The 18,140-nt window shown below is 42.1% G+C and overlaps 1 protein-coding gene across 4 annotated transcripts in view; it reads right to left on the bottom strand.

Moving 5' to 3' along the window:
* The window catches only part of tdrd9 (tudor domain containing 9), a 223,383-nt gene that overhangs the window by 84,143 nt on the left and 121,100 nt on the right, over positions 1-18,140 (bottom strand). For all 4 annotated transcript variants that reach the window (XR_013579459.1, XM_078562446.1, XM_078562447.1 and 1 more), the window contains exons 12-17: positions 15,182-15,286; positions 14,346-14,443; positions 13,521-13,683; positions 13,342-13,405; positions 887-950; positions 124-168 (exon numbers count right to left, since the gene is read on the bottom strand). Coding sequence is in view for 3 of the 4 variants with exons in the window: in XM_078562446.1 (XP_078418572.1) it covers positions 124-168; positions 887-950; positions 13,342-13,405; positions 13,521-13,683; positions 14,346-14,443; positions 15,182-15,286 (539 nt within the window). In the remaining variant the exon portion in view is untranslated. The remainder of the gene's footprint in view (positions 1-123; positions 169-886; positions 951-13,341; positions 13,406-13,520; positions 13,684-14,345; positions 14,444-15,181; positions 15,287-18,140) is intronic.

The following is an 18,140-nucleotide window of genomic DNA, read 5'->3' as shown; positions in this document are numbered from 1 at the left end:
TATTCTATGACTATTTTTGAGCTTGATAAGAAAATGTTTCCTCAATGATAATACAGGATAAATAGTTGTTAAATTCTTGGATAGCAAATACTTTTCAAAATAAAGACTGAAACATGCACTAACCCTTGGAAATCTCAGCTGTCCTTGTTCTCTGCAAGTACGCCAAGCCTGTGAGAAAAATTCATACAAGGTTAATAAATCATATGCAACTCTCTTATCATGATGCTTAAAGCTGTAGGACACAGAAGATAGGTTCAGAAGGAATGATAGGAATTGGCTTCCCCATGATTAAGACCACAGGAGTAGAGAGGCCACAGGAGAATGGCAAGGTTGAGTGGGCGGTCACCAGTGTGGTCATTATTTATCTATTAGACTTGATGTTGAGTCAACAGGCTACTCAACTTCAGAAGGGGAGGAAATAACTACAAAGCCAATAATATACTCACTTTATAGCCAAGTAGGTGCACTTTCAGCAGAAAAACTGAATACTGATCAGGTGCGTGAACTCAAACCAACATTGTCCTCTCTACCCAGTGGAGTGGAGTCCATTGTTGAGCCCCCCACTAAGATGAGATAAATCATCTAGGGTTGAACCTGGGATTTTCTTAGTATTTATGATACAGATTCTTAGTTAGAAGGGTACTAACTTTTCATGGTACATTTTTCTCAAACAATTTGGCAGTATGGTTATACTGAAGGGGATAAAATGAAATGTTGATCTTAAAGGATTAATTGACCCTTGAAAGTATGAAGGTGGATGGAAACAATTACTAAATTACTGAAAACATTCAATAAAGCAGTGAAGTAATGTTTTATCTTTTTACATAACTATGTAACAAACATTGCAAGTTTGCAGACATATATTTTTGAGTGGTTATTTTATTACCTTGAATGCATTCACAAGTGCTATACAGTCACTTAATGTTCCATCTGAAAACTCCATTTTATTCCTGTACATACACAAATTGCAATTTAAATATTTAAAATTCACAAGTCGAAGACATTCACATTCCAGAATTACACACACAGAATTTACAATTGATAGAATTTCAGAGGGCCATATTATACTGGAAAATAGCTATGTAAACCCACCACTGTTTGTGCAACCTAGCGATCACCAATTCACAATTCTCTAAAAATGCTTACTGAATTCATTGCTCTGCCACTAACTAAAATGAAAAACATTTCACATAGCAATCAAATGTATTAATTAAATTGTATCTTTAATGCTGTTAAAACTTTACTTGAAGTTTTCAAACTCACTTAAAAGCCAGGGCTTGAAATTAATATTTTTCCCCAAAACTGTGTCACTGTGAGCCAAGTGTGGATTGTTGAGACTGAACATGTGTAGCACAAATAATTTCCCAGAATCCATCAGTAACAACCAACAAAAACACAAAACATTTCTTTATCGTCACAGGCAAATCGTGCTTAACCAACTTGATTGAGGTTCTCGATGAAGTATCAGAGGGTGAAGTGAGGGTAACGCAGGTATACATGGATTTCTAAAAGGCCCATGATCAAGTGCCACATAACAGGCTTCTCAGCAAATTTAAACTCCGTGGGATAAAAGAGACACTGGCAGCATGGTTACAAAGTTAGTTGAGTGGCAGTAAACAGTAACAGTGCAAGGTTATTTTTTTGGACTGGAAGAAGGTATACAGTGGCCGGAACCAGAACCACCACTTTTCTTGATATATATTAATGACCTAGACTTGGGTAGATAGGACAATTTTAAAATTCGCAGATGACACATAATTTGGAAGTATTGTGAACTGTGAGCAGGACTGTGGTAAAGTTCAAGAAGACATAGAGAGGCTGGTGGAACGTGGATCATGCGGCAGATAGAATTTAATGCAGAAGTGTGAAGTGATGCCTTTAGTAGGAAGAACAAGGAAGGGCAATATAAAAAAAAATACAATTTTAAAGGGGGTGCAGGTGCAGAGGGACCTGGGGGTATATCTGCACAAATCATTTAAGGTGGCAGGGCAGGTTGAGAAAGTTAATAAGACATGCTGGATCCTGAACTTTGGCATAGAGCACAAAAGCAAGGAACTTATGTTGAGCCTCATCAAACACTGAGATGATTGCAAACTACTGCGGATGCTGGAAATCTGAAAAAAAAAACAAAATGCTGCCAGGCCTGCTGAGTTTTTACAGCATTTTCTGTTTTTATTTCTTATCAAACATTAGTTTGGCCTCAACTGGAGTACTGTATCCAATTTTAGTCACAAGGATGTAAAAGCATTAGAGAGAATGCAGTAAAGATTTACAAGACTGGTTCCTGGGATGAGATATTCAGATTAAATGACAAAACTGGGGCTTCGCCTTAGAGAAGGTTGAGAGAGATTTGATGGGGTGCTCAAAATCATGACCGGTCCAGACAAGTAGATAGGAAGAAATATTGGCCAAGCTACCTGGGATAACTCTCGTGCCACTCTTCGAAATAATGCCATGGAATCTTTGACATGCACCTTACAAGGCCTTAGTTTAACATCTCATTTGAGAAATGGCATCTCTAACATTAAGATACACCTTCAGTGCTATACTGGAGTTCCAGCCTTGATCTTTGTGATTAAGTCTGGAATGAAACTTGAACCCACAACCTTCTGACTCAGAGGCAAGAGTACTACCAACTCAGGCACAGATGACAGTAGGGTTCAAGGAGGACTTCTCACTGAGGTTGAGGCACATTGTTCTAACAGAGCAGATGGAGTTTTGTCTTAAAGCCACGCAATGCCATAATCTGAGAGAACCAAAATTTAAAATATTCCATTACCCAGCATCTCTTCCCCAGATGAGTGCAAAAAAAAACAAAGAAAACTTACTTTGGCCAAAATATTTCTGAACTGAAGAAAAAAGATCACCTCACCGTTTCTAGGGTGTACAGCCTCTATCCAATTACACCAGGCACTCAACAAAACTTGACATCATAACACTTAAGAAATTAGGGTACATGGCCAAAACTTTGGTCAAACAGATAATTTTTTTTTAAACCTCTTTTGATCCAAACAGAAGGTCACTAATAAAGAGGAACTAAGTGCTCCTTCTGAAAGGGACACCACTCATCCAGAATAAACAAAAACATTCAGAAACTTTAAAAGGAAGCTAATCAGATTAAATTGACATCCCCAAGGTGATGATTCACTCCAGTCCCCTAGTCGAAGGCGGCCTGAAGCGTACCAACAGACAACACATGCTCCCTCTCCAGGGACACCCAGGCATGGAAGTAGACAAGGAAGAGAGGCAGGCAATCAGGTCAAACAACCCCTTGATTATCTGCTGCCAGACCAAAGAGCAGTCCCACAAGGTGGTCCTCCGATCTGTTTGCTCCCCTTTGCACCAGATGACAAAAGATCAGAAGAGTAGGACTGAAATGCAGCCAAAAATGGAGAAGCAGCCTGTTTGGATTTTGAAATGCCAACAGTATTACATGTCCTATCTGGCTTGCCATAGTCATATGACTCTGCCATGAAGCACTCAGCTCAGCAAGCTGCCATCTTCGAGGTCAGTTCAATAAATTCTTCTCACTCATGCCTCTCACTGGGACAGACGCTGAAGAAGCACTGCAATCTTTAAACACGAAATATGGTGTCAGGAAGTGGAGAGTGAAACAGAGTTTTAAAAATCCGGGAGATTCTGCAGAGGAGACATGGCTCAGAAAGCCACACAAAAATGTTCAAATCTGCTAAAAACTGCTGAAAAGGGACAAGGGAAAGCAAATAAACCGAAGGCTGTAAATAATCTACTGTGTAAATTAATATGGCATGAATATTTCCAATCCCAGCTCCTGTCGAACTGAAAGGCATTATTTGAAAGAATTGGCAGTTTTCCACTTGCAATGGCAAAACTACGAGCTGACAACAGAGTTAATTAACAAGCCGGAACCGATAAGCGTAGCCACACTTCTAACACTGCTGGAGAGGGACGGCTATACCACCCTAAATCTAACTGACAAGCAAAGAAAACAGATGGCAGAAATTTTGAAAGCCTTCACAGAATCTTTACAGTGCTGGAGGCCATTCAGCCCATCAAGTCTGCACTGGCTCGCCGAAAGAGCATTCTGCCTAATCCCACTCTCCTGCCTTAATCCCATTCTTTCCTTTCAGATAGCATTTGAATACCTCGATTGAACCTGCCTCCACCACCCTTTCTGGAAGTTTGTTCCAGGCTCCAACTACCCTCTGGGTAAAAAAAAAATTGTCACTTCTACTCCTTTTGCCCATTATTTTGAATCGGTGTCCTCTTGTTCTTGATGTGCTCTTGAGTAGGAACAGTTTCTCAATGTTTGACCTGTCCATACTCCTCAGGATCTTGAAAACCTCTATCAAGTCTTCTCTCAGCCTTCTCTTCTCCAAGGAAAACAGATCTAACCTCTCCAATCTATCCTCATATCTACAGTGGTTTATCCCTGGAATCATTCTTGTGAATCTCCTCCGTACTCTTTCCAATGCCTTCACATCCTTCAAGTATGGTGCTGAGAGCTGGACGCAGTACTCCAGATGAGGCCTAACTAGTGTCTTATGCAAGTTCAACGTAACCTCCTTCCTTTAGTACTCAATGTCCCTATTAATAAAACCTAGGATACCATATGCTTTATTAATTGCTCTCTCAGCATGCCCTGCCACCTTCAATGACTTATGTACATACACACTGAGGTCCCTCTGATCCTGCACCTCCTTTAGAGTTTCTCCCTTTATTTTATACTCTCTCTTCATATCCTTGCTGCCAAAATGAACCACCTCACACTTCTCTGCATTGAACTTCATCTGCCATTTGTCTGCCCAATGCACCAATATGTCCATGTCCTTTAGAAGTTCAAGACTATCCCCATCACAGTTGACAATGCTTCCAATCTTCGTATCATCCACAAATTTTGAAATCATGCCCTGCACACCAAAGTGTAGGTCATTAATATATATCAGGAAGAGCAAGGGTCCCAACAATGATCCCTGGGGAACTCCGCTATAGACCTTCCTGCAATCTGAAAAACAACCATTTCTCACTACTCTGTTTCCTGTCACTCAAGCCAATTTCTTTTCTAAGTGTCTATTTTTCCTTTTATTCCATGAGCTAGAATTTTGCTCATAAGTCTACAGTGTGACACTGTAACAAAGGCCTTTTGAAAATCCATATACACATCAACAGCATTGCCCTTATCAATCTTCTCTGTTACCTCCTCAAAAAACTCCAGCAAGTTAGTTAAACATGATTTTCCCTTAATGAATCCATGCTGGCTTTCCTTTATTATCCCACACCTGTCTAAGTGGCTATTGATTTTGTCCCTAACTATAGATTTCAGAAGTTTCCTTACCACTGATATCAAACTGACTGGTCTGTAGCTGCCGGCATTATCCTTGAACCCCTTTTTCAACAAGGCGCACATTAGTAATTCTCCAGTCCTCTAGCACCACCCCTGTGTCTAAGGAAGACTGGAAGATTATCACCAGTGCCTCTGAAATTTCCACTCTCACCTCCCTCAGTATCTTCAGATGCATCTCATCTGGTCCTGGTACAGTATCAATTTTAAGTAAAGATAGCCTTTCCAGTACCTCCTCCTTCTCAATTGCAAGTTCCTCCTGTGTACCAGTTACCCCTCTCTCACCTCGGCCTGGGTAGCATCTTCTTCCTTTGTAAAGACAGATGCAAAGTACTCGATTAATACCGCTGCTACTTCTCCTGCTTCCACATGCGAGTCTCCTCTTTTATCCCTAATTGGCCCTACCCTTTCTTTTACCACCCTATTATTTACATGCTAATAGGAGACCATGGGATTCCCTTTTATGTTAGCTGCCAGTCTCTTTACATGTTCGCCCCTTGCTTTTCTTATTAGTTCTTTCACTTCCCCTCTGGTCCTTCTATATTCAGTTTGATTCTCCATTGTATTTTCTACCTGACATCTGTCATATGTGTACTTCTTCCTTTTCATCTTCACCTCTATCTCTCTCGTCATCCAGGGTGTTCTAGATTTATTTGTCCTACCTTTCCCCTTCAAGGGAATATACCTTGACATTGCTTGCAATACTAATGTCTTCGAAGGTAGCCCGTTGTTCAGCTACCGTCTTTTCCGCCAACATTTGATTCCAACTCAACTCACTTGACTCCGATGCATTTGCATCACATCAAAGTTGGCTTTCCCCTAATTAATTATCCCTGCTCTGCATTGCTCTTTGTCCTTCTCCATGGCCAACCTAAACCTTATGATACAATGGTCACTGCCCCCCTAAATGCTCTCCCACTATTATTTGATCCACTTAGGCCAACTCATTCCCTAGAACCAGGTCCAACAGTGCCTGCCCTCTCGTTGGACCAGAAACATACTGCTGCAGAAAATTAACTTGAATACACTCCAGGAACTCTCACCCTTCATGTCCCTTTGTACTATTGCTATCCCAGCCTTTATTTGGATAATTGAAGTCCTACATTATAATTGTTCTATAATTCTTGCACCTCTCTCTAATTTCTTTACAAATTTGTTTCTCCACAGCTCTTCCGCTAGTTGGTGATCTAGATACTACACCGATCAATGTTATTGCACCTTTTTCATTCCTTACCTCTAGCCAGAGAGATTCTGTCCTTGACCCCTCTGGAACATCCTCTCTCTCCAGTACAGCAATACCATCCTTAACCAATACTGACTCTTCCCCCCACCACCCCCACCTTTTTATCCTTTCCTGTCTCTCCTAAATACTTTGTACCCAGGAATATTTAACGCCCAGTCCTGCCATTCTTTGAGTCCAATCTCTGTTATGGCAATAATATCACAGTTCCATTTGTCAACCTGTGCCTGTAGTTCACCAATCTTATTAACTGCACTCAGTGCATTCACGTACATGCACATTAATCCTGATTTAGGCTTTTTAAACTTCCCCCTTGCTCTGACCCCATCTAATGACTTACTATAGCCTACTCTAGTTCTATCAAACTCTCCAAGTATTCTATTTGCTTTGTTACTACTCTCTGATATATCCTCCTTATCAGTTAATACTTCTCTACTTCCCACTGCCAGTTTTTCTCCTCTCCTCTCTGAATTTCCCCTTAGGTTCCCATTCCCCCTGTCTTGAACAAACACTTTGAATCCAGAGTGAATGTTACGTATGAATGTTATGTATTCAACACTAGAGCCCAAGGCGCAAAGGAAACCAGAGATCAGTATGTGGCTGCAGTAACACAGCTTGCAGAATCATGTGAATTCAGACAGCTAAAAGGCAATCTGATTAAAGATCGAATAGTCTTAGGCTTAAGAGACCCCCTCAATGAGAGCAAGTCTACTTAAAGAGGAGAAACTTACGCTCAGGGAAGCAACAGACATGTAGAAATGTAGAGCTTGTAGAACGCCAGTTAGAGCACATGTATGGCAGAGCAGACCAGGAGATACATTATGCCAGAAGACATTCCAGGCCAAAAGAGAACAATCACAGACAAAGGGCAGGATGCAAGTACTGCGGTTGACATACAAGGGAAAAGAAGGATTGCCTAGCATGGGGAAAGCAGCATTTTAACTGCAAGAAGCCGGATCATTTTGCACGTGTATTTGGCTAGAAAGAAGCACAACAATCCTGCACTGGAGGCCACTAGAGAGATATCAGCAGAAGAGTCTGATCAAACACTATACACGATACAACAGGCTGGCTCCATCAAATCTATAGATGACAAATAATTTGTGGCTGTTACAATGATGACTGCAGAAGGAGAGTATCAAGCGAACAATAAGTGTCAGATAGACACTGGTGCATAATGCAGTGACATGACCTTCACAGACCTGTGCAACATAATTCAACATGGTGATCCAAAACCAAGCCCTCAAAAGTAAAGTTGAGGCTATATGATGGCATAATACTCATACAGAGGACAAATTATACTGAGAGCCCAATGCAATGGCAAGCAGGGAGATCTAGAGTTCCAGATCATAGGTGGGACACAACTGCCACTCATTTCAGCTGAAGCAAGTCTAAAGCTTGGACTGGTAACTCTGAATGTGCTGACAGGGGTTTACAACATGTCACACAAAAGCACTGATGGCAGAACAGATCCTAGAGGAGTACAAAGATGCATTTACAAGGTTGGAATGTCTACCAGGAGAATATCATCTAGAAGTAGATGAGTGTGTAAGGCCAATTCAGAATCTGCCGAGAAGACTTCCAGCTGCCTGCAAGTCAAGCCTAAAAGACAACACAGAAGAGCTGGAAAAGAGGGGAGTAATCAAGAAAGTGACAACTCCTACAGGCTGGATTAGCAGCATGGTAGCAGCAAAATAACCTGGAAAGATGCGAGAATATTTAGACCCTTTGGGTCTAAGCAAAGTGCTAAAGAGATCTCACTATCCCATGCCAACCATCTCAAACTAATTTTGCTGCAACTTGCCAAGGCAAAGATCTTTACTAACCTAGATGCGAAGGATGGTTACTGGCAAGTGAAACTGGATGAAAGCAACAGCATTCTAACAACATTCTGTAGGCAGCTCGGGAAATGCAGGTGGCTGTGCATGCTGTTTGGTATTACCACAGCTCCAGAAGAGCATCAACACAGACAGCATGAGATAATCAGTAATCTTCCTGGAATAGGAGCCATAGTGGATGATCTACTAGTCTATGGGTGTGGAGACACAATGGAAGAAGCCATAGCTGACTATGAACAGAATTTAATACAACTGCTGGAGCGAGTTCACGAGATGATCCTGAAGCTGAACAAGAAAAGCTGCAACTGAAGATGCCTGAAGTCAAGTACATAGGTCATGTATTGACAGCAAAAGGTCTTCGTCTGGATCCTGACAAGGTGAGAGCTGTAGTAGCAAAGCAGTGACCAACAGATGTGAAAGCGGTGCAACAATTTGTTGGGTTCATGAACTAAATAACAAAATTTTTACCAAATTTGTCATCAGAGTGTGAACCATTACACAAGCTCACTGCCAAGGTGGTGCAGTGGTATTGGGGAACAGAACAAGCAACATTTGTTAAAATCAAACAACTAATGACAACACCACCAGTGCTGAAGTACTATGGCATCAATGAGGAAGCCACCTTGCAGTGTGACACCAGAGAGACAGGTCTGGGAGCAACCCTAATGCAGCAAGGACAACCAGTTGCATTTGCATCCAGGGCGCTAGCGCAAACTGAACAATGTTACGTTCAGATTGAGGAAGAGTGCCTGGCTATTGCGTTTGCTTGTGAGCATTTTCATTCCTGCTTGGGAGAGACAAAGTAACAGTAGAGTCCAACCGCAAGCCACTTCAAAGAATTTTTCTCAAACTGCTATCATCTGCTCCAAAGCATTTGCAAAGAGCATTACTTCATGGACAAAGTTATACTCTGGATGTGACATACAAGCAAGGGAAATAGATATACATCGCTGTCATGCTGTCGAGAGCAGTGCTCCCCTTGAAAGCTGAGGATGCTACAACAGAATGCAAAACCTTCCAGATTCAACATGAAGCAACAGCTCGACATGATCTAGAAGTCATCAACCCAGCAGAGAGTGTGAATGGACAGACAAGAGCCTTGCTCAAATTAAGCTAACTACACAACACGATGCAACTCACCAAGCACTATAAACAGTAGTAATGAAAGGATGACCTGAGAGCATCCAGGTCACAAGAGCATATTGGGCATACCTAGATGAATTGACAGCCCAAGATGGCATCTTGTACAAAGGAAACAGGGTCATCATCCCTAAGGAGATGAGAGGAGAGATGCTAAAGTGCATCCATGCATACCATCAAGGAACTGAATCGAGTCTGAGAAAGGCAAGAGAAATGCTCTACTGGCCAAACATGAGCAATGAAATTCAAGACCACATAGGCCAGCGTGGTACTTGAAACGAGTACCAAGCTAAACAAGCTAGAGAGCCGTTGATGACGCTTAAAATTCAGACAGACCATGGATGAAGCTGGGAGTCGACCTCTTCATTATAGCAGGAACTGATTATCTTGTCAGTGTCAACTACGATTCTGACTACTGGGAGTTAGACCAGCTGACTTCAACGATAAGAGAAATAATAGAACGCCTGAAAGCACATGTCAGTTGTCACGCATTCCAGACACTGTGATGAGTGATAAGGGCCCTCAGTTCACGAGTGAAGAATTCAGCTTTTTCACAAAGCATTGGGAAATTCAACGCTACACATCATCTCCACGCTATCCCCATTCAAATGGAAAGGCTGAGGCGGCAGTGAAAATTGCCAAAGGAATCAAGAAACCGAGCAAATCTAGCACAGATGTATACAAGGCAATCCTTGGGAGGAGAAACACATCAACTGAAGGCATGGAAAGCAGTCCAGTCCAAAGACTAATGTCACGCTGCACACAAACTATTCTTTTAGTAGCAAAAAACTAATGAAACCAGAAGCAGTAACAGGCGTGAGTGAAAAAATCACGGTGAAATGGCAGAAAACCAAATTTCAGTTTGACAAGATTGCCAAAGCCTAGCTTTGAACAGCCAGTCAAGGTGCAAACTTTCAATGCTCCCAACAGCAGTCAGCCCACGTGGAAACTTGGAACATGCGTTGAGAAATTGTCAACTCGATCATACACAGTGTAAGTGAATGATCAAATATACCGCCGCAACTGCAGGCATATATGTATAACTAGCAAAGCTGTTCCTTCACAGCAATCAGCTGGTCAGAAAGAAGTGACCTCACCAGCTGACCTGAGCACAGAACCATCAATCCCAGAAGTCCACGCATCCCCAAGAACGGCAACTACAGTTACCACGGCAACAAGTGCCACAGGAACAACTCTCCTGAGAGGGAACATCATCCAGACAAACTGCCAATAACTACACGCACGGGCACCATGAAGAGACCTGCACGATTTAACAACTGTGTGCAATGCATATGTGCAGCAGCGTTGAAAATAACAAACAGTGAGTAAGTTGGGTAACTCAGTTACATATCATCATACATGCAAATGTGTCTTTTGTTCAGTAGGAAAAAGGGGATGGTTGTTTCTTTTGTTCATTATAAAAAGGGGGATGTTTGGGTTTTGAAATGCAACAGTGCTACATGTCCTATCAGGCTTGCTGTAGTCAAGTGACCACTGCCATGAGGCACTCAGCTCTGCAAGCTGCCATTTTAGAGGTCAGTTCAATAAAGACCTCTCAATGAGACAGATACGGAAGAAGCACTGCAGTCTTTAAACATGAAACACAGCCCCCTTAGATAATGGAAGAGGGACTGCAACTTCACACATCCTACATGAAACAGAGCTGTCCAGGATGTTGGTTGCTTTTTTAGAAGCATCCTTAAAGAAAGAGAGAGAATTCCAGAACTCTGGGCCTTGGAAGCTGCAGAGACGGCCATTAATGGTGCAGGAAGTAAAATCTGGAATGCGCAAGAGGGCAGATATATCAGAGGACTGTTGGGCTGAAGGAGATTGCAGAGGTAGGGAAGGGTGAAGCCATTGAAGAATTGGAAAACAAGGATGAGAATTTTAAAATCAAGGCCTTGTTTAACAGGAGAAAATGTTGGTCAACGAGCACAGGGCTAAGTGCGAATTAGGATATTAAGATATGGTCAGCAGAGTTTTAGATTACCTTAAACTTTGAGGAGGGTGAACAATAGGAGTTTAGGCAAGAGTATGTTGGAATAGTCAAGTCTAAATGTAAAAAAGGCACAGTTGAGGAATTCAGCAGCGGATGAGCAGATGCAGACAGAATTGTGCAATGGTACAGAGGTGCTCTTAGTGACATCATCAATATGTGCTCATTATGTAGTCAAATGCCACAAGGTTGCAAACACTGGTTCAGCCTCTGGCAGTTGGCAGGGAGAGGGATGGAGTTTGTGGTGGGGGAAAAAAACAATGGGGAGAATTTCCCCCCTTTGGCGGGGGGTTGTACAGGGGTGGGCAGAGGCGGGCACAGACTCGATCGGCACCCTGATCGGGTCTGCACCACCATTTTACATGGGTGGGCCAATTAAGGCCCGCCCAGCATGACAAGCTGCCTCAGGGAGATTAGTTTAAGTTCCCAAAATTTTAATAAAGAAAAGAAAAAATTTAAAGACATGTCCCCTATTGTGACAGTGTCACATCAGCTGGGACATGTGAATGAAATTTTATAAAAATTTTTATTCAATTTATAAACAATTCATGAAACCTCATCCCACCCATGGATGAGGTTCCATGAAAAATGCGAAGGCCGCCTGGGCTCTTCGCCTGCCCGCCAACCTTAAGGTTGAACAGGCAGCTCAGTTTATTAGCTTAATTGATATTTAACTGGCCTTAATAGGCCTTTGACAGTTCAGCAGGTGCGCAGCCGAGTCGGCATCGCGCCCACCGAACTGAAAATCTAAATGACGCGTGGTGCCGCGCGTCATTTTACACCTCAGCAAGCGGGGGCGAAGATTCAGGCCAATGGCTTTCATCTTCCCAATATTTATTTGGAGGAAATGTTTGCTTATCTAGTACTAAATATCATATAATTTGGAGGTAGTGAAGAGATTGAAAGGGAAGGAGTGCTCAGTTGGAGCTGAGTATCATCAGGGTATTTATGAAACTTGATACTGTTTTTTGGATGTTGTCACAAGGGATTAGCATGTAGATGAGAAAAGTTTGGGGGGAGCAGCAGATCCTTGGGGATACAAAAGCTAACAGTGTGGCAAAAGGACGAGAAGCCTTTGTAGGTGATTTGCTGGTCATGGCTGGGCAGGAAAGAATGGAACCAGGCAAGTGTAGTCCCATCCAAGCAGACATGACGGAGAAATATTAAAAGATTGATGATGTGGTCAACTGTGTTAAAGGCTGCAGAGAGGACAAAGATGATGATTCTTGAGGAATCGTTTACCATAGTCACAGCCACAGAGGGTGTCATTTCAGAGCTGTTGCAGTGCCATGGGCAGACGGAGAACCTGGATGAAGGGATTCCAACATGGAGTTCGGCGGAAAATGGGCATGGGTTTTGGAGGACTTTGGAGAAGAGAGATTTGAGGTAAGGCAGTAGTCTGCAAGGATGGAAAGATCAATGGTTGAGTTTTTTGAGGAGGGGTGATGATGACCAATTTGAGGGAAGAGCGGACAGTAACTGAGAAGAGAAAACCATTAGCTATCAGCTAGCAGGTTTCAAGGAAGGGGAGTTGAGTGGTCAGCAGTTTGGCGGGAATCAGGTCGAGGGAGTAAGAGTTAGGTCTCATGGACAAGATGACCTTGGAGAGGGAAAATGGGAATATTGGGGAAAAACTAGAGAAAGGTACAAATTCTCAATTAGGGCCAGTGGGGAGCTTCACAAAAGGTTTGCCCCAGTGGGCGGAGTAAGATTCTATTAGATTAGCGTCCTTTTCTCTCCTGTTTCCCTTTCCCTCTCTCATTTGCACTACCCCCACCCCTCCAAAAACAAAGAAATCCAACTTTACCGATATCCTTCAAGGTGCTGTTTGAAAGGCATTGCAAAAAAGTTTTTCAGTGAAAGTGCAGCAGCTAGAAGGGAAAATTACAGTTTATTAGGAGTTTCAGAAAGTTTGTCAAAGTTTTGTTCAGTGAATTTTATTTTATAGTTTATTCAAATACTCTATCTGTATTTTCACATTCTTACCGATAATTAGGCACTCCTCTAAACAGCCAAACACATGTCCTATGACTACAAGTTTTCCTAAATGGAGATCCACAGGCAAATATGCCAATACTTTTCCTAAGAAAGTTAAATCTCCATCATATGGGTTTTCTACTCCTTTCATTTCAACAGAAAGTGCTCCCACCTATATATATATATAAAAAGACAAGACCAACATTAGTATTTTTTGCTACTTAAGGTAATATTGCAAGCATGCAGTGAATACTTTCTGCATGATAAAGCTACTACACATTAAAGCAAATCCTTTTATTTTGACTTTTGGCACAATAAAAAGTTTTACTACAAATGATCAATTTTCATGGACTGGTCAGCTACTTGCCTCTTTCAGTAGTAGGACTGTGCGCTCAATGTCTCTCAAATTGGGTGGAGATAAAGCAGAAGCCAACAAAGCTCTTGGTTCTCCCATATCCAGTAGTTTGACTTTCAGTACAGTACTGCCTAATGGGCAGCGCTACGAAATTCACAGAGAAACACAAATGTTTTTTTTTCCCTCTCTCTTTACCTACATGTACCTTACAACTTAAATCAAAAATCATCCAGATGCAAGAAATTTCTAAGCATTTACTAAATGTATAATTACAGAAATTTGCATACTGGTGTCTCGCTTGTATCTAAAGCATTTCATGCAATCTTCAGTCACTTGAAATTTCAAATATTTGTGCTAAATCTTTCAATACTACTCTGTTTTAACAACCAAAATGAAGAAAAGGACACTCAAGTCAGTCTCATTTAAAAGTGAAAACAGGTATGGAGGACAAGGTTCTTTCCTGGAAAAGAGGCTATTACCTGCATCTCTGGTACTGCGTGATCAGGAATGCAATGTGTCCAGAAATCATGTGTCACTAACCGATAACAGTATCCTTTTGAAACACGACCAGCACGGCCTATGTGAGGTGTCAATAAAATAATGCTTAAAAATTAGAATGAAGCAATTTCCTTTTACAATATCTAACATCACATTATCACATTCTGATTAACTTAATTTCTCTCAATTTCATATTGTAGGCAGACAAATTCCATTCTTACTATTTCTTTAGTACATTTATTGGTCTTTCAGAGATGTTACATGTCATGTCTTCCTGATTGTACAATGGAATCTTTTACATTTACCAATCAAGAGTGTTCTCTCCATGACCCAGTCAACAATAATCCCTTAACATTCCACTAAAACGCAGATCAACTGGTCACTTACCTCATTTGATATTTGTGGGACCTCGCTACACACAACTGGCTACCAGGTTTACCGCATAATAGTGACTAACTTCAAATATAATTAGATGTAAAGTTCTTTTCCTTCTTCCTTTATTTTAATAATGCCTGAGAAATTATTTTTGTTTAAAGTATCAATAAGTCTTCCCAAATTTGTAACCTATTTTAATCATTCAAATATAATTCACCACACATTGAAATAGAGACCAATTACATATTTAGTGAACAAATAATATCTAAATGACAAAAGAGTTTGAATGGAATTCATTAAGTGTCTAGTAACTATACCAGTAAAGCCTTGGTTCCCAACAAAAAGAAATAAGCTCAAGTCTTACAAATAAAGGAAGGCTCCATAACTGAAATTTATGCACTTTCCCCAAAAATTATAAACTTCAAACTGGACGTTTTTCTACCTTTTCTCTGATTACAGCTCATCTTTGAAGCCCAGCTTAAGCGAAGGCTCTGGTAGTTGGTGTCTTCATCACAAACCAGGTGACGAGTTAAACAGAAGTCTATTACTATACAGAAGAAGGAAAAAATGTTTGCAATGCTGAACAAATCAATTATCAGATAGTTCGAACAAACATAAGAGCACAAGAAATAGGAGGGCGGCATATGACCCATCAAGCCTGCTCGGTCATTCATGGTAATTATGGCTAATCTTCAGCTTCAACTCCACTTTCCCACCCTTGCCCTATATCCCTCAATTCCCGAGACCAAAAACCTGTCTACGTCAGCCTTAAATATATTCAACGACTGAGTACCCACAATCCTCGGGGGTAGAGAATACCAAAGATTCAAAAACCTCTGAGTGAAGAAATTTCTCATTTCAGTACTAAATGATCAACCCCTTATCCTGAGCCTGTGCCATGTTCTATATTCCCCTGCATGGGGAAACAACCTCTCACTATCTATCTTGTCAATTAAGTCCCTTCAGAATCTTGAATGTTTCATTGAGATCACCTCTCATTCTTTTAAGCTTGAGAATACAGAACCAATTTAGTAAGCCTGTCATCATAAGGCAATCCTCTCATCCCAGGAACCAATCTAGTGAACTTTCGCTATACCACCTCCAATGTGAGTATTACAATTATGTGTTTTATAAGTTTATGCTGTTTGGGCATTGTGCCTTAATTTAAGTTAAATGAAGGGGATCATATGACCTGTTTTGAAGTCTGCCTGACAACAAACCTGGGTGGTTTGATTGTTACAGATTAAAGTGGGTCCAGATTGTCCAAAAACCCAGAAAGTCAGGTTGTAAACAGTTGGACTCCTAAAGAATAGCTAATCAGCATTTCTACCTAGATGCAAGGCCCATGTGATTCATGTTGCCCTGGTGATGAGCTTTGATTGGGGAAGGGTACAGAGGAAGCCATTGTGATATCAGGTTACGGGCTTTCCTAAAATATTACTGAATATCACAGACAGGTTAGTCTGCCAGTGTCCGGTTGTGAGAGAGCAGTTAAAGACCAAAAGTCTCCATGGCTCACCACACCAGAATACAGGTGGAAGCTCATGCTCCAATTGAAAAGACCAAATTCATGAGAAGCTAAAACTATGTTTCACTAGTTACAGCCTGCCAGCTTGAATGAAGAGTGCAGGAAGGCATGCTAGGAGCAACACCAGGCATACCTACAAAATGAGGAGACAACCAGCTGAAGCTACAACACAGGACTACTTACATGCCAAAAAGCATAAGCAGCAAGCAACAGGCAGAGCTAAAAGATTCCAGAACCAACAGATCAGATCTAAGCTCTGTAGTCCTGCCATATCCAGTCATGAATGGTGGTGGACAATTGAACAACTCACTGGAGGAGGAGGCTCCACAAATATCCCCATCCTCAATAATGGGGGAGCTCAGCACATCAGTGCAAAAGGTAAGGTTGAAGCACCTGCAACAAATTTCAGCCAGAAATGCCGTGTGGATGACCCATCTCGGCCTCCTCCAGACGTCCCCAGCATCACAGCTACCAGTCTTCAGCCAATTTAATTCACTCCACGTGTTCAAGAAACAGCTGAAGGCATTGGATACTGCAAAGGCTATGGGCCCTGACAATATTCTGGCATTAGTACTGAAGACTTGTGCTCCAGAACTTGCTGTGCCCCTAGCCAAGCTGTTCTACTCCAGCTACAACACTGGCATCTACCCAGCAATGTTGCAAATTGCTCACATTATGTCCTGTAGGACATACAAAAGCAGGACAAATCCAACCTGGCCAATTACCAGCCCATCAGCCTACACTTAATCATCAGTAAAGTAGCGGAAGGGTTCATCAACAGTGCTACCAAGCGGCACTTGCTTAACAATAAGCTACTCAATGATGTTCAGTTTGGGTTCCGCCAGAGCCACTCAGCTTCTGACCTCATTACAGCCTTGGTTCAAACATGGACAAAAGAGCTGAACTCCAGAGATGAGGTGAGAGTGGCTGCCCTTGGCGTCAAGGCAGTATTTGACCGAGTGTGGCATCAAGGAACCCTAGCAAAACCCAAGTCAATGGGGATCAAGGGAAAAACTCTCCACTAGTTGGAGTCATACCAAAGGAAGATGGCGGTGGTTGTTGGAGGTCCATCATCTCAGTTCCAGGATGTCACTGCAGGAGTTCCTCAGGGTAGTGTCCGAGGCCCAACCATTTCAGCTCCTTCATCAATGACCTTCCTTCCAACATAACATCTGAAGTGGGGATGTTCGCTAATCATTGCACAATGTTCAGCACCATTCACGGCTCCTCAGATACTGAAGCAGTCCATGTCCAAATGCAGCAAGACCTAGACAATATCCAGGCTTGGGTTAACAAGTGGCAAGTGACATTCGCGCCACACAAGTGGCAGGCAATGACTACCTTCAACAAGAGAGAATCTAACCATCGCCCCTTGACATTCAATGGCATTACCGTCACTGAATCTCCCACTATCAACACCCTGGGAGTTACCATTGACCAGAAACTGAACTGGACTAGCCGTATAAATACTGTGGCTACAAGAGCAGGTCAGAGGCTAAGAATCCTGTGGCAAGTTGCTCACCACCTGACTCCCAAAGCCTGTCCACCATCTACAAGGTACAAGTCAAATGTGCGATTGAATACTCTCTCCTTGCCTGCATGAGTGCAGCACTGACACTCAAGAAACTTGACACCATCAGGACAAAGGAGCCCACTTGGTTGGCACCCCATCCACAAACACTTACTCCCTCCACCACCAATGCACAGTGGCAGCAGTGTGTATCATCTACAAGATGCACTTCAGGAACTCACCAAGGCTCCTTAGACTGCACCTTCCAAACCCACGACTGCTACCATCTAGAAGGACAAAGGCAGCAGACACTTGGGAACACCACCAACTGGAAGTTCCCTTCCAAACCACTCACCATCCTGA

This window comes from Cetorhinus maximus, chromosome 18 (assembly GCF_964194155.1).
Source record: "Cetorhinus maximus chromosome 18, sCetMax3.hap1.1, whole genome shotgun sequence".
Lineage (NCBI taxonomy): Eukaryota > Metazoa > Chordata > Chondrichthyes > Lamniformes > Cetorhinidae > Cetorhinus > Cetorhinus maximus.
The sequence above is the reverse complement of the archived record's forward strand: the minus strand, read 5'-3'. Positions and strand labels throughout refer to the sequence as shown.